The sequence below is a fragment of the Aspergillus novofumigatus genome (assembly GCF_002847465.1).
Source record: "Aspergillus novofumigatus IBT 16806 chromosome Unknown P174scaffold_2, whole genome shotgun sequence".
Taxonomy (NCBI): Eukaryota; Fungi; Ascomycota; class Eurotiomycetes; order Eurotiales; family Aspergillaceae; genus Aspergillus; species Aspergillus novofumigatus.
This window is the reverse complement of record NW_020194275.1, coordinates 1,760,721-1,778,542: the sequence shown is the minus strand read 5'-3', so window position 1 is coordinate 1,778,542 and position 17,822 is coordinate 1,760,721. Positions and strand designations below refer to the sequence as shown.

General features: G+C 47.5%; 8 protein-coding genes across 8 annotated transcripts; 5 read left to right on the top strand and 3 right to left on the bottom strand.

Moving 5' to 3' along the window:
• Positions 1-64: 64 nt before the first annotated feature.
• P174DRAFT_457636 (uncharacterized protein) lies at positions 65-1,547 on the bottom strand (the record flags this gene model as incomplete). Its single annotated transcript, XM_024829566.1, has 10 exons — positions 65-292; positions 362-469; positions 500-628; positions 659-924; positions 997-1,024; positions 1,127-1,186; positions 1,226-1,291; positions 1,319-1,336; positions 1,367-1,452; positions 1,514-1,547. The coding sequence occupies 10 exons, from the start codon at positions 1,545-1,547 to the stop codon at positions 65-67; spliced, it is 1,023 nt and encodes a 340-aa protein (XP_024685488.1).
• A 2,507-nt stretch (positions 1,548-4,054) lies between these two features.
• P174DRAFT_448595 (ankyrin repeat domain-containing protein) lies at positions 4,055-4,753 on the bottom strand (the record flags this gene model as incomplete). The annotated part of the gene is made up of 3 exons (XM_024828774.1): positions 4,055-4,108; positions 4,179-4,377; positions 4,437-4,753. 3 exons carry the CDS (start codon positions 4,751-4,753, stop codon positions 4,055-4,057), a joined length of 570 nt encoding a protein of 189 aa, XP_024685487.1.
• A 1,000-nt stretch (positions 4,754-5,753) lies between these two features.
• On the top strand, positions 5,754-6,231 carry P174DRAFT_417889 (uncharacterized protein; the record flags this gene model as incomplete). The annotated part of the gene is made up of 2 exons (XM_024824643.1): positions 5,754-5,762; positions 5,833-6,231. The coding sequence occupies 2 exons, from the start codon at positions 5,754-5,756 to the stop codon at positions 6,229-6,231; spliced, it is 408 nt and encodes a 135-aa protein (XP_024685486.1).
• Positions 6,232-6,377: 146 nt separating this feature from the next.
• On the top strand, positions 6,378-6,689 carry P174DRAFT_428394 (uncharacterized protein; the record flags this gene model as incomplete). The annotated part of the gene is made up of 1 exon (XM_024825509.1): positions 6,378-6,689. The coding sequence occupies one exon, from the start codon at positions 6,378-6,380 to the stop codon at positions 6,687-6,689; it is 312 nt and encodes a 103-aa protein (XP_024685485.1).
• Positions 6,690-9,328: 2,639 nt separating this feature from the next.
• P174DRAFT_448594 (GFA family protein) lies at positions 9,329-10,062 on the top strand. Its single transcript, XM_024828773.1, has 2 exons — positions 9,329-9,545; positions 9,600-10,062. Exons 1-2 carry the CDS (start codon positions 9,480-9,482, stop codon positions 9,945-9,947), a joined length of 414 nt encoding a protein of 137 aa, XP_024685484.1. The 5' UTR covers positions 9,329-9,479; the 3' UTR covers positions 9,948-10,062.
• A 932-nt stretch (positions 10,063-10,994) lies between these two features.
• Positions 10,995-12,398, top strand: P174DRAFT_457633 (uncharacterized protein; the record flags this gene model as incomplete). The annotated part of the gene is made up of 5 exons (XM_024829565.1): positions 10,995-11,021; positions 11,668-11,847; positions 11,926-12,138; positions 12,226-12,271; positions 12,319-12,398. The coding sequence occupies 5 exons, from the start codon at positions 10,995-10,997 to the stop codon at positions 12,396-12,398; spliced, it is 546 nt and encodes a 181-aa protein (XP_024685483.1).
• A 170-nt stretch (positions 12,399-12,568) lies between these two features.
• Positions 12,569-13,595, bottom strand: P174DRAFT_364689 (uncharacterized protein; the record flags this gene model as incomplete). Its single annotated transcript, XM_024822011.1, has 2 exons — positions 12,569-13,119; positions 13,172-13,595. The coding sequence occupies 2 exons, from the start codon at positions 13,593-13,595 to the stop codon at positions 12,569-12,571; spliced, it is 975 nt and encodes a 324-aa protein (XP_024685482.1).
• Positions 13,596-14,814: 1,219 nt separating this feature from the next.
• On the top strand, positions 14,815-17,133 carry P174DRAFT_448592 (Hsp70 family protein; the record flags this gene model as incomplete). The annotated part of the gene is made up of 11 exons (XM_024828772.1): positions 14,815-14,972; positions 15,029-15,175; positions 15,241-15,632; positions 15,688-15,732; positions 15,788-15,857; positions 15,913-16,168; positions 16,225-16,306; positions 16,358-16,464; positions 16,516-16,669; positions 16,732-16,867; positions 16,922-17,133. Exons 1-11 carry the CDS (start codon positions 14,918-14,920, stop codon positions 17,131-17,133), a joined length of 1,656 nt encoding a protein of 551 aa, XP_024685481.1. The 5' UTR covers positions 14,815-14,917.
• Positions 17,134-17,822: the final 689 nt, after the last annotated feature.

Sequence of the window (17,822 nt, the reverse complement as noted above, 5' to 3'; positions counted from 1 at the left end):
CCGAAGAGATATCGGTGGCAGAATCATCAGATCATAACTGGAGCTATGATTGCGTTGTACCTACCTACTCGACTCCTTCTCCTTCAATTATTTGAACCTGGATTCCTGTCTGGGCACCTATGTCTCTGAGCGCCTGTATCATCACAGGGTCAAACCCCCAATCCCGCACTGGTATCTCCTTCGTCAACAGACGAAATCCTTGGAGGCAAGGTGTGGATCTCTTCCAATCTTGTAGCCATGAGCAAATAGCTCCCAATAGGTATTCAGTCTCGCAGTCCCATTCCCATTCTCGCTGGAGACATAGGTCATCAGTGACAGTCAGCCATTAGATGTTTTTTGGAAGAGCTTCCTCTAGGCAAACCACATTTAGCGCTGATTGGGAAAATCCACGCAGAAATAGAAGTGGAACTTCCAATCTTTTTAGCATATAGAGTCTACTAAAAGTTTTAAAAGACCCACTAAATGTGAGCTTTGGGAGTTCAGGGTCTGCTTATAAGACATCTAACCTTGCTGTAATAGTCAAGTCTATCAGAGTCTCTTGAACATGAGATAGATCCGCGGCGATTTTATCTAAATTAATAATATCTGTGATAAAATGATCTTTAAGATCTGGGCGGTAGTACCAATCCTATTAAAGCTTCCAGAGCCCTTGGGTTACTAATAATACTTGACTAAGATGCCCTTCGCGCAACATTGTCAAGTTAAGTGATGTAAGTCTTAATAGATTTAGCAGATATTTCCCAGGCCAAATGAAAGTAGCAGGGTTATTGATAAGAGCCTTTATCCATTCAACTAAAGGCAAGTAAAAGAGGGGGAGGACATCAGCCATGTTCCTAACATCTATGTATTTGCGAATGTTGAGACCAAGGTCAGGATACACAGCTGACACATCTTGGAGATGTATAAAGGAAGGAAGATGGCAATCTTAGGATTCCTTGCAGAGGGCTGAACAGAGCATTATACCCATGAAGTAGCTCTCTCAGGCAAAATTCTCACCTAGGTGGAAGCATCTCAGACTGGGGAGCTATGATAATAAAAGTGTGATATATGCATCCATTATGCCAGCGCGCAATTCTTGGATCCATTGTTCAGCATATGGAATGCAGATCCTTTTAATGCATTTCACTAGCTCATCTAAGACTACTTCAGTAACTAGGAGTTTAGGACTTTTCTGTTTATAGTTATGCTAGCTAAGGTCAAAACTATCCCCATTAAGGATCAAAACATGGATAAAACTAGTGAGCTCTAGCCTGTGCACAATACTTCGCAAAAACTGAGTAACTGGTGGGTTCTGAGAGTTTGTCCATGTCCATTGAACATAGGCGTAGAGGAAGGGCTCAGCAATTATGTGGGACCTTTTATTAACAAGGCATAGTGCATGGAGTTCAGCAGATGATAGTAACTGGAACACTAAGTGCAATATTTCCGCTGGGCAGCTATTTAGGCCGGATGCTGCTTGATGTTTCTAGTGACATTAGTAATAACCTTGTAAGTACCCGCATTGACCACATACAGGTTTCATTGCCAATGACTGCATTAGAATACATTCACTGCTCTTTCGTGTATGCGTGCGCAGAGAAGATTGAGGGACTGGGTACACGAGAACTGATGGATAAAGAAAGGAAAAGTGAGAAAGGTGTCAGGAAGTCTAAGTGGTAGTTGCTGTAACCCTGACCTTGATCCTCCGTCGCTATTGATTAGTCTAGGAAAATCCGGCTAAAAGCACTACTTGCCCCACCAAGTTGTGAGACATAGGGCTAGGAGGTGCGGGGTGATGTTGCTGGGCCGGCCGAATCCCGATTTCAGGGTTCTTGGCAAAAGCCTGGAGGAAAAGGGTAATACCTTATCAACATAAGATCCAATTCTTAAACCAGAAGCTGCATCTGAGGGGAGGTGGCGTGGGAGCGACGAGGGTGGTAATCCAAAGTTGTAGTTCAATATGAGTACAAGTACCTGTCTGTACGTAAATTACTACGTAGTGGTACTTACTGGTTTTTATGGTAGTGAACGCTATCTGCTTCCGCTAAATCTGACTGCTTACCCGACCAACACGCATAAACTAGTATCTTTTGACTTTTGTGTCATCGAAAATATCGAATTACCGAGGCCCACCCTACCTACATACCACACGAATAAAGGGTGATTAGAGAGCATGCGTGTATGCATGGAAAGATGCTCTCTTCTGACAAGAGCAGAACATACGCAAGAGGCCATATATCACAAGAAACTATTCTTCGAAATACCTCCCTTTTAATCATCCTAGGCCTTGATTAATCATGAAATGGGCATAAAATTTCCTGTGCTGAAGACAAGTTAGTTCCCTTATCACCTATATCCATGCTAAACTAGGAACAGAACTAATAGAGTTATAATTTAACCGAAAGCAATATATATTACCATGTATTTGGCCTGTCCGGTGAATATTTACAGGCTGGACTGAGCAGAAATTAGCTCTGAATTAGGAAACTTGCAGAAATATCCAGTAGTGTTTATTACGGAAACGGGGCTATTGCCAAGCTAAGAGAAGCTATGGCTTAGCGAAGCTTAGTCTCGATCCTCATCAGCGTCTGATTGCTCAAGTCTCACAGCAATACGGAGTAAGTATCTTTCTGGACAGCCCTACTGGTGCTATTGCCAGCCCATGGCTCATGCACTGAAAAATTCTCTGCATGTCCTCTGAGACAGTGCCAAGAGTTAGGCCACTACTCCCAAGCTAACAGCTCTTACAGTCGGAGCAACGGATAGGACTGGACCTGCCATCAAGCTAAGATACTCCTTTTCAAACTATAGTAGTACTACGTTTTTCGATCTTCCGTGACCCACCCTCTGGCTCTTTCTCGGAGATTGTGTTTGAGGACGGCTGTGGATCTTGTCTGATACTGTTCACTATCTCCGACGGACCCGAGCATACATTTTGATTGCCACATGGTCGACAGTGGACCCCTCATGCGTTTTGTTCAACGGTCGACCGCTAGGATGATATCTAGTCCGTGTTGCCCATCAATTTACTGGTAGGTGTCTCCACAGTAGTCGGAGCATCGGGAATCCGAAGAAGCAATATGTCTATGTCGGAGGATTTGGAGCATACACAGGGATCTTAGTTCACCAACACCTCCGTATCTCTCACCAAACACTCTCATTACCTAACTGCTATGGTCTTGCTCAGTACCCTGGTCTTCATAGACAGTAAATCTCTTTACGGATGAGAGCAAGATATGTAGTGGTGCTACTAATCTTGCCGCATCTCTGGCATGTAACAAGGACTACGCTGCGAGATATGGACATTGGAGCATTCCTCTTTGTTGCCTCTCCAAGTTCCTATTATCCATTGCAGTCCTTACAGGATTCTTCAATGACCATTATAACCTCATGCGTAGGATCATTTGGCTACAACCATCAAGACCATCTTTCTTCCTCTTGTGTCTCTTATTTCTGAGTTCAACGGTAATAGGCTGCATGCCAAGGAACTTTAGCTCAATATCTCTCCGCTTCGCATTTCTCTACAGCCTGTACGGTCCTCGATAATATAGACCTTAGTAAGCCATTAATCCCTCCATTACTTCTGTCACTTACAGTTGGTGGATCAGCGGCTAAGTGTTAAGGAAGACTGGTCACTGGTTTTATGATAGACGTAAGAGCTTAGGCTGCTCGGGGAAGCCGAAGCACACTAAGCGTTAACATGGTAATGTGAAAGGCTAATGGGCCACGAACTGTGTATGGAAAGCCCAGAGAAGAGAAGGAGCGGAACAAGCAAAACACTAATAGAAGTAATCAGTAGGCAGGGGATGACTGAGGAGGTGTAGAACGGGAGTGTGTAGATAAGAGTATATGGCAAGCAGGTCTAACCCCTTACATTTACATCTAATCATTTGCACCATCCATATGTCCCTAGGTGCATACTGAACCGTGGGCTTGTCAAGACTGAAGGAGGCTAAGTATAGCCTGGCGTGCATTGGAATGTCGCAGGGTCTCAGCTGCTTGCAACGGGGTTTTGCCACGGAATTGCGTGCCAGCTGATTGTGCTGTAGGATCTGCGCCTGCCTCCAGCAGAAGCTTAACAAGATGTGGCTTGTAAGAGTAGACAGCAGAGTGCAGGGGGTGCCCCATTCTGCAGAGGTTGTGTTAGGATCAAGACCCTTAGCTAGAAGAAATCTAATCATGAGCTCTCCTTGGCGCACGCGTGGACCTAGGGCGGTAAAGAGGAGATCTGATTCTAGCTTGGCCCCATGTGCGAGAAGCAGCTCAGGCAGGGATATATCTGCTTCATGCGTGCTCACAATAGCGCGGATGAGGGGGGTTATTCCCCTTGAGTTGGTAAGGTTGGGGTCAGCACCTTGTAAGAGTAATTCACGAGCACATGCGGGATTATGTAGAAGGCTATGACCAGAAGTTAGGCCTGGCACTAGTATACTTTGGCTAACAAGGCTGACACATACGATAGGACAGGCTCGCCGTTAGAACACCTCGAGTTGGGATCAAGGCCATGATTGAGGAAGTGGCGAACAATTCTCGGGTGCTGCGGCACCTCATCCCCTCCAGGAAGAGAATCCACTGTCCAAGGTGAGACACTAGCGCCAGCGTTAAAGAGCGCAGCCACAACTTCAGGGTGGGCCATATGGGTGGCGAGAGAGAGTCCGTCATTAAGGTCATCAGTGGTTAGTCGTCCGCTGGCGAGGGCTTCCTGGGTCTTTAACAGTTCACCGGCGAAGCACGCGTCAAGAAAAGCATCAAGGAAGGCATCGTCAGGTTCCATGGTGCACGTGAGATGGAGATTTGTGTACGGTATGTTGGTAGGTTGATTCGGTAACTATTTTCGACAAACGATAAGGTACTAGCTTACATGCGTCGGGTAAGCAGTCGGAGTTGGCGGAAGCAGAGAGCATTCATGAGCACGAAAACCGGCCAATTTATATAAACGTGCCACTAGTACAGGTATGTAAATTGAATTATGACCTTGTATTCTCTCCTTCATTGGCCCCACCCACACCTCGCGCTTCTGCGCTCCTGAGATACAGCTTCTGGGTCAAGCATTAGATATTAATCTAAGTAATATATGTTCAACACACTAGCTACTACTAGCTTGGGGCGAACCGTATCTTCTATCATTCCCATAGGGCAAGAAATCTCTTCTACTACTAGCCTGGGGCTTTAAAGGTCTCTTCAATTTCGCGATAGTTACTACCAATCCGACCCATTTGGACCGCCTGTGGGATGGGCCAGGCCTAGGTTTGGTAAACAGCTGTCGCGGGCGTTTTCACGATTTTCTCGGACGACTATATACACTTTCGTCCTAAGGCTTGTTCGAACTAAGAGAGGATGGCTCTAGTAGGGAGGGTGTACACAAGTATTACGAGCCTTGCGAGCTCTGCTTGTCTCCTGTTTTTGAATGTGTCCTCGGCCCTTTGTCGGCTGCCTATGTACACTTGTTCGAGCTTCGCATTTTGCCGGAGCTCAGGAGTGTGCGGAGCCTCGGTCGCCTCTAATTCCCCCTCCTCTAAACACAAAAGACTTATTGACCTGGGATCTTGCCAGTTTAACTAATATATAATTAATACACTCATTCCAGTAAGTTGAGTTTTGTAACTTCACTCAACAGATTGACGGAAGCCACTCTCCTTTCCTTAGGACGCAATCGCGCCTCTGACACTCTTTTTCTCTCTCTCATCCTTCTCTTCTGTATACTTACTTAACCGCACTTTGCTAATGGGGTGATGATTACTTTATCATGGGCGACCTTAGCCAGTATACCACGAATGGAATGCGTGCCGATCACTAACTGTCTTCTATTATCTGCAAAAGCTTGTCCGAACAAAGCATCTAACGCCTTTTCAGGTTCCTACACCTACCCTGACGGGGTCTGTAATTGAAGTTACTGCAGTGGGGGATCCGGCAGAAAATGGGATCTTGGTATTCCTGTCTCCGGACATGGAGACCAGCCTGAAGTCTGCCATGGGTAGCAGCTGCGCGACAAGAGTCGATACGGGGTGCTACCAAGCCGTTATGAACGTCCTTGAAAGCGCCAACAAGGTTCTTCAATCCCGCAGCCTGGAGGAACGCGCTCTAGAGCCTTGTAACCCGCTTCTGCTATATGGCGGCGGTGTCTTGATTGCTGGCTTGTTATTTCCGCATGTCTACGAGAGCGACCATGTGGTTCCAGTGCCCATCAAGATCCCCCGGCGCAAATCGAGGACTCTTTCGAACTCAAAACCACTACCGCCATTGTCGTTGTAACTGATGACTCCACGCTGCAGATGAGTGTTGTCACGGCACCTCCGGAGTAACATAAAGCGACTGGGTAAGCAAACAACCAACCGCACGTCTGCTTCTGTGCTGTAGTCAATGGGCTCACGCCCCTTCGAAGATCCCCAGCAACAATTATGACCTTTGCAGGTGCCGGCAGCGGCGCAAGCGTGGGAGATGTGGGCATCGGGCTGGACTCAGCGGTGGCAGCGCAAGTTCAGATGCTACTGTCCAGATCAAGCACCAGCAACTGTGAAGTGGGCGACAACTTTTTCACTCCCTCTCTCCAGGCTTGCCAGCTGGACCTGACCCGCGTCATATGCGGTGCCAAGAACGTCCTCGCTGACGGCATCAGCTGGGACAGATATGCCGACTGGCTCCTCATGAACCCAGCAAGGTTTCCATGGACCAACGCTGAGGTTGCGGCAGTTGTAAACACCGTGGTGTAGTGGGCGCTCACTTAGGCCGATAGGCTGAACCCGACTATTACCGGACCCCAGCTCCATGGCTTGGCTGTTGGTGCCTTTGTCTTATCTTGGGTCTACTTCACTAACGGGGCTATCATACCAAAGAATATGACCCCCGCTGCATTGCTACGGGTGGCCCCAGCACCACTGTGTGCCAGGAGCAGACGGCCACCTAATGCGGCGTGGAGTGCGGTGCTATGTCCTGGGCACCTCAATTTGACTGCACACCGGCCTGCTTGACTGTCAGCTGCTACACACAATTAGCACTCACCACAACCATCATGAGCACGAATGTTACCTGTGAGAGTCTAGGGGATACAGCTGGGGCTAAAATGGCTGTGATGGGCGCCACCCTATTATATGAGTTATATGACTTATTATTTTTTCCTGGTGCTTACATGTCTAAGCTATTTACTGTGTAACTAATTATTAATATATACTGCAGGCATGCTGATATAATTAGAAAGGCAGCATGGGTTTCACTCTAAAGAATATATATATCATGCTATTTCCCATCTCTTCATTAATATCAAAAATAGGCTGGGAGAAAAGATCATAGATATTGATAATGCCTATGGGCCTCTCAAGGCCAGTGCTCTAAAGGAAAGTGGTGTAATTAGGAATGTAGATAACTACTCCTGGATAGCTATAGTAACCTTTCTATCTTCACCCTTTTCTAATCCAGCTTATTGGGAGGGTTTACTAATATTTAGCAGGAGAATTAGTGGAGTGCATCTGTCAAAAGCCCTTTTCAGGCCCGTGGGATAAGAGAGACACTATACATTTTTGCAGGTTATTCATTCTTATATATTTCGTTTGATCTCATGTATCCCCTACTTGATGTTGGATGATTTCTGTCAAACTGACCTGAGACACAGCTTTGAAATAGCTTCCAGCTTCCTAGACTATTATGAGTAGGTAGTCCTCAGCAACAATTTTGCTGCACTTATTTGTTATCTCACCCGCCAATGTTTGGCTTTCACTGAACATGATGAATAGCTTGCTAGACTTGAGCTTTATTGATTAGTTCCCAAGGGTATGGTTCTACTCTGCTTACCAACCTTATTGAGTGACAAGCATGCATTAGTGGACCCACTAATCCACCTTTCCCCGCTGCACCCAGACAACATGCTAAACCTAAACCCTAATGTCTAATGCCAAAGTTGCCTGTTTTGTAGAGCGCTGATCTAGTAACAAGCTTGTAAGATATGATGGCTTTATACCAAACAAAATGCCGGCCTAATGACTAGGATGATATGCAACGACCCTAGCAACCAGGCTGTCAGAAAGTGTAGTACAGTCGTAGCGGGCAAATCTTACCTGTGCATGCAGCACGACAACGTCGCCAGCCTCGAAACGTTTGAATTTGATCCAAGAGAGATACCGAGTAAATTTATTGATAGAAGCGTTTGACAGTACAAGGAGCAGCCTGAATATTTCAATGAGCTGGCAGTTGACGGTGCTGACCTCATCACCAGGGAGCCTGCATCCATGAGTACTATGGTCCGTGGCTGCCTAGTAGAGTGAATGACACATGTTACTATCATGCGAAAGAACCAAGTCTATGATACCACAACTGAGGGTACTGCTGTTAGTATGGTAGTCAACTAGTTCTTTAATTAGCTCCCTGTTCTGGTTACTATCTGTCCTTGGATGAGTCTTTGTGGAAGATAGCTGCATGATAAAGAAAGTATAATACGGCGATATTCCTTATATCAATAAATAGCTTAAAGATTAATAAGCTTATTATACATAGGTTTATGCACCTAATCTTATTCTGCTCGGCATAAGACAAAATGAGAGATGGCGGCATTCTGAAGGATGGAGGCTGCACGCCGGACAACCACATCAGCTAGGCTGGGCGAAGAGTAAAGACTTCAGGCAAGGCTTAAACAGGCCAAGATATAATAAAGCAAAAAAAGCATCAAAAACATACAACAGCTGGGATTCGCTGGTGGTCACCCACCCAACTACTAACCAGCCGGCGTGTGGCTTAAGTACGGCTGAGCGGACGGGAAGCCCTGTTTTCCACACCCTGTGGTCGTATGTGCTAGGTTGATGCTTTTCAGAATTTATATACAACGTAGTACATGAAAATAGTGAGCTAGCTCTGCTATGGGCTTGTGAAAGGCATGAGGCAGTGGTCAAGTTGCACTTAAACTGGAAAGTGATGTAGACTTGAAAGACCCGTGTGGTTGGAGACCTTTCCCGTTGGCCGTATTAAGTAAGAAAAAGAATGCCTAAATTCTACAACTGAAAGCTGTTGCAATTTATCAAAATATGGACTAAATTTAGACAGGTGTGTGCACCTGGTGGGTGTCCTGCTTATCGAGCCAGAAATCGAGTTTATTATGGGGAAGCCATCTGTCAGGAAAAAATTATAGTTATTAGGAATTTTAATCCGCAAAGAAAGCGTCATTAAAATTTTCTATTCGCTAGATCTGGATTGATCTATTAGATTCTGACACAATTGTTGGTGATCGTACGATCCGTCAACGGCTAAGTGGCGCCGGAAAACATACGACAATGGCTCGGCATTCCGCTCCGCTGTAGATGAAGATCAATCATATATGCGGACTACAATTCAATCCAGGACTCGGGCCTCACTAGTATTAAACTCTCTTCAATACATGGCGTAGCATTCGAAACAAACATAGTCTTCTGACCAGGCCAGATTTTAAGAAAAGTCCATATATCAGCCTTGCACACCACTACATTCCCTATTCATCTGTACACTAAGTATCCTTACAATAAGTAACGAACATCTTCACCATGCCATCTGGTTCCTGTCTCTGTCAGTCCGTCCAGTACGAATATAGCGGCGAACCTATTACCAAGATAAGCCAAAGCAGACCTTGCAGCCGCACACAAGTACATATTAACATGACACAGGCCGTCTGCCACTGTCTCACCTGCCGGAAATTCAGCAGCGGAAGTTCTGTTAATCTTCTAGTCCCCCAGGATCACTTCCACCTTGTGAAAGGGACCGCAAAGGAACACCATGAGACTCATGAGAGCGGCATGCATTTGACTCTCCACTTCTGTGGGACCTGTGGCTGTTTGCTGTACAAGACCGCAGATCGGAAGGAATTTGAGGGTGATGTGATTGTGCTAGCTGGGACGCTGGATGATCCTCACGCTCTGGATGATGCTAAACCCGAGGCGGAATTATTTGTCAAGGATCGAGCTTCGTGGTGGCCGGCGCTGGGTGATGCAAAGCAGTTGCAGGGATTTGACTGATTGTATCCATGTATGATTGTCCTGAGTCTTTTGAAAGGTTGATTGTAAAGGTTGGACGGGTAATTGATAATAATCTGAATGCTTCTCTGGCTTGAATAGTAGAGGACATACTTGCAGCCATGCTTAGCCTGTGTAGAATCTGTATCCCTATACACCTCAATGAGGACATATCTTTGATCTAAGACAATTCCTCAGAAATAGGACAGATGAAGACAGCTACTCATATGTACCACGATGCTTGTCTAACCTAGGGCCATCAGTTCAAGTGATATACATCGACCAAGACGTCAGCTCACATGGAGAAAGAGAAGCATAGAAGCAATTGACGCCCCATAAGGGCAGTTGACGTAGAACACCCCTCTCCAACTCACAACAGCCCTTCATAGGTTCAAGTGCGGCTGAGGCGACGGAAGCCCTGCCCTGTAGTCTATGTGCTAGACATAGAAGAGAACCGTCTATAAAACTCAGTCGTCGCACTACTAGTGAAAAACATCCAGCCGGTTACCAAGCTATTGCGGACTAAACGATCTTGAGGAAGTTAGAGATGCTGATATAGAGGCAATACAAAGTAGAACAATGATGCGGGCTGGACATAGAATGAGGTACACTGTACAGAAGTTCGCTGGGGCGATAAGTAGTCCCCATTAACGCATATAGTGTTCAGACTCGAGTCCACCGTTGTCATATATATCAATGAGTGCAAGTGGTGACACCGCTCTCCGGAGTACTGTAGACCAGAAGTACAGAGTACATCGGAGGTGCTTTCTGCTTCCTTTATCAACGAGCTCAGCTAGCCACCTGGCTTGGGGGTAGGGAAACGCATGGTGCCAGCTACCATCAGCGTCGGCAAGTTTTGCCTGTATTGGAATAGTGACTTCAAAATAGATTAACTAGACTAACAATGGAACTATGGAGTCCGTTACGGAGTAGTATGGTTACATTTCAGCGCAGCCATGCACTTTGTGTGCGCGGTGTGGGTGCGCTAAAATGCATAGTGTCTTTCCAGTCAACCGTTTCTAGCATAGTAGGGGTAAAGTTGACATACAGATGCAGCTGAAGTGGCAATGCCTGATGGTGAGAACCCAAGGCCTACACCCATGGGCATGGAGCCAGGCACACTATCCTGAACGAAGCGTTCTGTGATATGTCCGTGCCTTGGATATCTGATTAAGTAGGTTCAATACGTACATTCTAGTCTGGTATCCATAATATAGTACGAATGCATCTACTGGGTTCATCATCGAAGCGATTGCTCCCCTAGAAATACATCTAGGATAGTAGCTTAGTATTTTCTTCCGCTAGATGTTGTGGCTAGGCTAATAGATAACTATTTTTTTGGGAGTTATCTACGCTCTGCGCGAAAACCGCGCCGAATGACTTGTCTCTCCATGAATGAAGGTCACTTCTAATCTAGCTACGCTCAACCTCTTTGCAACTCTCGGCCTGTTCAAGAACGGGATATCCACCATATTGTTTACGTCTTCCTCCATCTCCTTCCCAGCACCTCTGTTCCTATTTTGCTTATTAACTATGGCACAGACTTGGCTGATCCTAGCGATGCACAAAATTGCAGAGAAACAGATTGCATTATTGTTACTTGTTTCTGGTCTTGGTTCTGCCGATCAGTGGATCTCCATGGACAAGCCTCTTCAGCCCTTTGCTGGAAAGAATCCAGGATCAGCGCCGAGTGGGCCACCTCGCCGATCCGATCCGTTCCCAGCACAGCAACAGCTGGTCCGCAGGCGACTTCACCATCTCCACAGTCCCAGTCCCAAGCGATGACTCCCCGCCGCAAACCCTCTTCCCCGTAGACGGCGACTTCGCCTCCGTCAGCCACCGGCGGCGCATCCAGGACGCAACAGGCCTGCCCCTCTTCGACATTGCGCGGAAGCGACTCGGCGTGATGTGATTTGCCCTTCTACCAGGCAGTAAAGAGAAAGATGATCCTTGGCTGGCAGCCACTATCGTTCCGCAGTAGCATATGCTTAAGGATAAGTTTGACGTGCACCTCTGTAATACAGCTGGTGGGGACGGTAGGCGGGAAGAGATTGTTCTCAGTGTGAGGGGTCAGGATATTTGCAAGTCGAGAACGCATGTGTACTATGGAGATAGCGTTGGTGATGACCTCCAAATTGAAGGATATGGTCGCGATATATGCACCGGGGAAGAGGCCGGAGTGTGGGAGATTGAGGTTGCGGGGGAATGGATCTCTCGCTGGTATGCTGGCTTCTGCCCTTACCTGGCGATGCTGTCGTTGGATATTTCTGACTTGGCATAGGCTGCAATTATTGGGGTGCTTCTGGCTGCTATGCTATACCAGAGCAGTATGTCGCTGTCTTAATGCTTAGTGGGTTGTACTAATGTTCATTAGGTGTTAAAGGAAAGGCCCCAGAGTCCTTTGGTGAAGGAGATTCTGCGGTTGGTACAAGTGAGAAGGCTTCTTTGATGTGATCAGTAGATGTGGTGATGTTGAGCTTCTTCACAGCTAATCACTATGAAAAGTAATATCTATACGTACAAAAGCTACGAACAGCATCCAGTCGGAACACCTAATATGTTGACTCATGTAGACAACGTAAAAAGACAGAAAGGCAATACAAAAAAGACCGTTCCTGCATTTGTCAAGTTGAGACAGGATCTTCCACTACTACCAGCCCCTTTGCTATCATCCTATCAATATCGAATTGACGGTCCCGTCCTCCCCAGCGGTATAGAGGGGGTTGAATAACGACCAGGACAGCTTTACCATCCAGCCTAGGGTCATTTTTCTCCACAAACTGGAAGTGGTGCAGCTTCAGCGTCTCCGGATGCCAATGGAAGTGGCCCACTTTGTCGAGACCGCGGATCTCCCACAGTGACCTGTCGGCCCAGCATGTGGTTGCCAGTTCAGCTATACGGCAATAGATGTCAATAATGACCTGGCTCCGTCGATCGGCTTCTTTCGGGCTGGAGAGTTTACGCAACATGTGCCGCATCGGACCGTCAAGAATATTGGAAACAAGTCGTTCAACCGCGGAACTTCTTGCTTGTTTGCTCCTCTCTCCCAGGATTAGTGCTCCCGGGCCCACAACTGAAGTCTTGCCGTCCCGTTTTACCTCATCGTTCAACGGAACGATTGAGTTTGCAAGGCGAACCGTGTCACTTCGCCATACTTCGGCCTGGGCCTCATCAACTAGGTACATTACGGTCAGTCAGTTTGCTCTGCAGAAGGTGAGAGACCGTACCTGTTCGGAACATGTGATACATGTTCTGTAGTTTTGTCGGAAGCGAGGTGTCTGGTTTGCCCGCGGTGCTGGTCATTTCTTCCTGCTCATAAAAGTCAAAGTAGAGAAAGGGCTTCATGAAGACATCTTCAAAGAGATGCTTGGTCCAGAGTGTGTGAGCAAAGAGCTGAAGGATGCTCTTTTGAATCTTGGCTGGAAAACGTTTCATCAAAGACTCCCAATCTTCCTGCTTACAGTATCCATCCAGCGCAGCGATGATGCTCTGCTTCTCACTTGCTGACAGCCTTGCGTCGACAGTTTTGACATCTCCGATGGCATAGTCAATTGCCCAAAAGTATAACTCCATTGCAAGGTGCTCACAAGACTTTTCGATGACTGGATCAAGGGCGCCTATCCAACGCGCCTGCGATGCTTCTTTATCCATGGCCAAAGACACTGCGAGATACTTCTCTTGGAGCCTCAGATTTTCAGTTCTTAGATCCCTTATCTGCTGGGCCAAGTCGTAAACCGGTGGCCGTTGGTCGTCTTCGGATTCGCTGCCTGGATGTGCGTCCTCTCTGGGGGATTTCCTCATCCCGCAGTGATCAATGCCACATGGGGAACTGTCTTTTCTCTTTAGTGGAGGGGATGGATGTGCCTTCTGGTTTAAGCCAGGATTATTAGCAGAGAGTCAGACAAGAGGATGCAAATAGTAAGCGCGGTAATCTGACATACATTAACAGCTGCCTCATCTGGGCTATCAGCAGCTGACAGTGTTGCAGCTACTGTCCCCGTCACCTCTGAGGCCAAAGAGCCTTCCAGTCGGACTGATGAATCTCCTGTACCGCTTTCCTGTAATTAAGCAGCAAGCGTAAGCCTCCACGCCGTGAAGAAGATTGTCTGGTCAAGTCCAACAGAATGCCGGCACAGGGATCCTTCTTACCTCAGCAGTAGCCATCTTCCGTGCAATCCGCTGGCTCTTTCTTTTCGCCATAGGAGTGAATTCTTGCTGAGACGATCAGGGAAGGACAAAAGATGAAGATTTATAACGATTGTTAACCTGCAAGAGTAGTGTATGGAATTATCGAAAGTAAAAAACTAAAGACGAGAATAGACAGGACGGCTGATCAGATGTCAAAGAAACAGGGGAAGTGAGAGCAGAGAAGAGCAGATTCTTTGTCTGAAAAGTTTCGCTCCCGGACGTGTTGAGACATCTTGACTGGGTGGCTTGGAACGGCTGAAGAAGTTCTTTGTCGCTGCGAAACCATCTTCCCGATTCTTTCTCCCAACTTACAAAGCAATGTCCACTCCACCCTTGGTTTTCTCGCTGTGCTTCGATCATGATTCACTTTCTTTGTCAATGGATGGGTTGCAGTTCAGCGAGGTCTCGGGGTATCTAACACAACCTCAAGAGCTTGTCGGAGTTTTCTTGACAGTGATTTGAAACCTTGCTGAACTGCATGCCATCAATGAAAAAATAAAAAAATAAAAAGAAAAGGAGGTTCTTGGAAGGATCAAGCCTGACTGTGAGTTTGTGTTGACTTCAATACGAAACCTCTGACATTCTGTCTCGGACATCAGGTTGCCAGGTCCGGACTCTCTTCGCCAGCTTGACGTGGTATGGATTCCTTGAAGCGATTTTTTCTGTCTGGCCGTTATAATAGCTTCAAGTGTTACCTCCTAGATGGCGTTGAAAACCAGAATTCCATATCGACATCAGAGAGATTGCCATCCAGCTTGTCACAGTCTAATTGCGTACCTATTACAATGAATCCAAAAGGCAAATTCGTTGTCGGTGTCGACTACGGCACCACCTTCACAGGTATACTATTCTCAACTCAGAAAATATGCTTGATCTGATCTAATCAAGCAAAATAGGCGTCAGCTATGCGTTTCTAGGGGAAGCTTCTCTGCCGATTATCAGGCTTGTCCGCTCCTGGCCCGCTCCATATGGACATACCACGGGCACCGAAGTCCCATCCAGGATAGCGTATCCTCAAGGCAATTGCGCGATTCAGAAACACAGTGGGGATTCCGAATTGAACACGGGGCACCCACCTTTTCCTGGACCAAGTTACTCTTGGATTCAGGCGCGGATATAACCAAGTTCAGTGACAGAGCTTTGGGGGCGGCAACCGCAATGGGAATCATGAAGTTACCTCACGGAAAGATTGCCATCCAGGTTGTCACAGAGTTTCTGCGGGAGCTCTATGTGCACATCTGCCGAGAGCTGGAGAAGGATCTTGTCAATCGTCGTCCTCCTCTTCGTCTTCGCGATGTGCATATGGAATTCTGGTTTACAACGCCAGCAGTCTGGTCGGATCAGATTCGGTTCGAATACAAGGAGGCTGCTATTCGTGCAGGCTTTGGACCAAGTGATGACAGGCCGGACGATACCATCTACACGCTTTGCGAGCCCGAAGCCGCCGCACTTGCCGCTTTCGAGACAATGCCACTATGTGGACCCGGAATGCAGATCAAGGTGCGCAGTCCGATCTTCAACGCAAAAGAACCCTGGCTAACCTCTGACAATTTAGCCAGGTGATGGGGTATTGATATGCGACTGTGGAGACGGCACCGTGGTGAGTCAAACGCTCAATGTTGGAACTACTGGGGCGCGCGGCTGACATGACCTAGGACGTGACAAGCTATCTGATCTCGGAGGTCTCTCCCCAGTTGTCGTTCGATGAACTAACTTCGGCCGTTGGTAAGCCCCCTTCCCTTAGGCCTATTGGATGGATGACGGCGCTGAAAGTGAACAGGTGGTATGTGCGGCGCCACAGCCATCGACCGCAATTTCTATCTTCTTATGTCCGAGAGGTTTGGGGCGGCGTTCAAGGACTTGCCGTTTACACAAAAGGCCCCAGGTAGTAGGTTCATGGATTTCTTTCAGGCCATTAAGGAGGAATTTTGCTGTTCAGCTGTGGACAGGGTCTATCGACTTCCCCTGTCCATGGCCCTCAACAACCCCAACCCCACGTTCTTTGACGCAGAAAATCGACTCGTTTTGCTTTCCAGGTATGCAATTCCAGAGTTGACAACCTAGCTGGAGAGGGGCTGACTGCTCATGACAGCAATGACCTCCGTGGAATATTCGATCCGGTGCTCCGCCAGATTGAAAGCGCCAATCAGGAGATTGGCCGCTTTATCATCAATGTACAGCCCCTGTTATTCGAACAAAGGGCCCCAGAGCTGATTGAAATCCAGAAAATTGTGTTAGTCGGCGGCTTTAGCCAGTCACCATACCTACGGGAACGGATCTCGGGAACCTTTGCCGTCGAAGGCAAACTGGCCATACTCGCTCCAGCAGACCCGTATGTGTCAGCAATGGTCTCCCACTGACAAGGAAGCTAACCGCATTACAGGCAAGCAATGGTCATGCGCGGCGCAGCGATTCGGGGACTCGGAGGGCCTCAGCCCACCACGAGAAAATGCCGAAGCCATTACGGCTTCGAGCGTTCTGTTTCGGTCAAGGGTACCGGGACGGTCACGGGATTTGCCTCCTGGGTCCTTGCCAAGGTGAGTTCTAGCATCTGTCCGCGAGATGCTACATGAGGCCAACTGTTTCTTACGTTGCGTAGGGGGAGAGGTATGCCCGGAATCACACGGCAACGCAAGACTTGATTGTCACCCATCGCGCAGGGGATTCACTGATGAAGATCAGTAACCTGTACGGGTGTAATGATGCGAACGCCCCACAACGAGTTGATCACCCAGGTGGGTTATTGTTCCTAAGTGAATGCGTTGGGTTTTATCATTGATGCAATCTAGGTGTTTATGTCATCGCACAGCTCATGTGTGACTTTGCAAGTGTCGACCTTGCTCAGTTCCCGCAGTCTCGAACGGGCACGCAAGTGGAGTATCTGTTGGAATATTCCATTGAGGTCACCTTTGGCGCCCGGGGGGACCTCAAGTGCAAGGCTGTCTGTCAGGGCCGAACAGTCGGAGAAACTACCGTCCACTTTGCCCGAGAGCAATGGTAGGGATCTCTGTACAACGGTGCTTGGTCTATCCATGGTTTAGCGATGTTCGTACACATCAAAGATGCTAGCGGTTGTTGTATAGCGCATTGGATAATGTTCCTGTCTGACTCCAATTCCCATTCAGGTTTTATCACTTCCCGAATGACACTCGGAACGGACTTGCCAGATAAATCTAGAATTATCCAAATATGTTGCAGATGTGATGGATAGATCAGATCCACGTTGTTGTCAACCGCAACTAAGCTTCGGCCACTACTTTAGATGTATTGGGTAACTGATAGTTGGGGTCTCTGCGGTCAAAAATGGGCGGCTGAGTGGCTGAGACGGATGCTTCCCGGTTGGAGGACACGTTCTGGCACAACGGCACTATGTCTAAACCCCCTTTAGTGGGTCGCTCCGTACAGAACCTAGGTATCTATGGAAGAGGAAGAGGATAGTTTGCTCCTGTCTCCAAGGCCCAGTGCTTCAGGGCCACCCGACAAGAACGGAATATGGGATCGATGGGAAGACATTGAAACCCCGGACTGATGACGAGGGCATGCTTGATTCCAAGAGCTATGCAAAATCATGCTTCTCTCGGCCCTACTGCTTTCTAATCAGCCCTTCAGCTCTTTCAGTTCCCGGATGTGATGGATTAACATCTTATACGGCTCGTGGACCATAACCTTGTTACCGGTGAGATTCTGGCT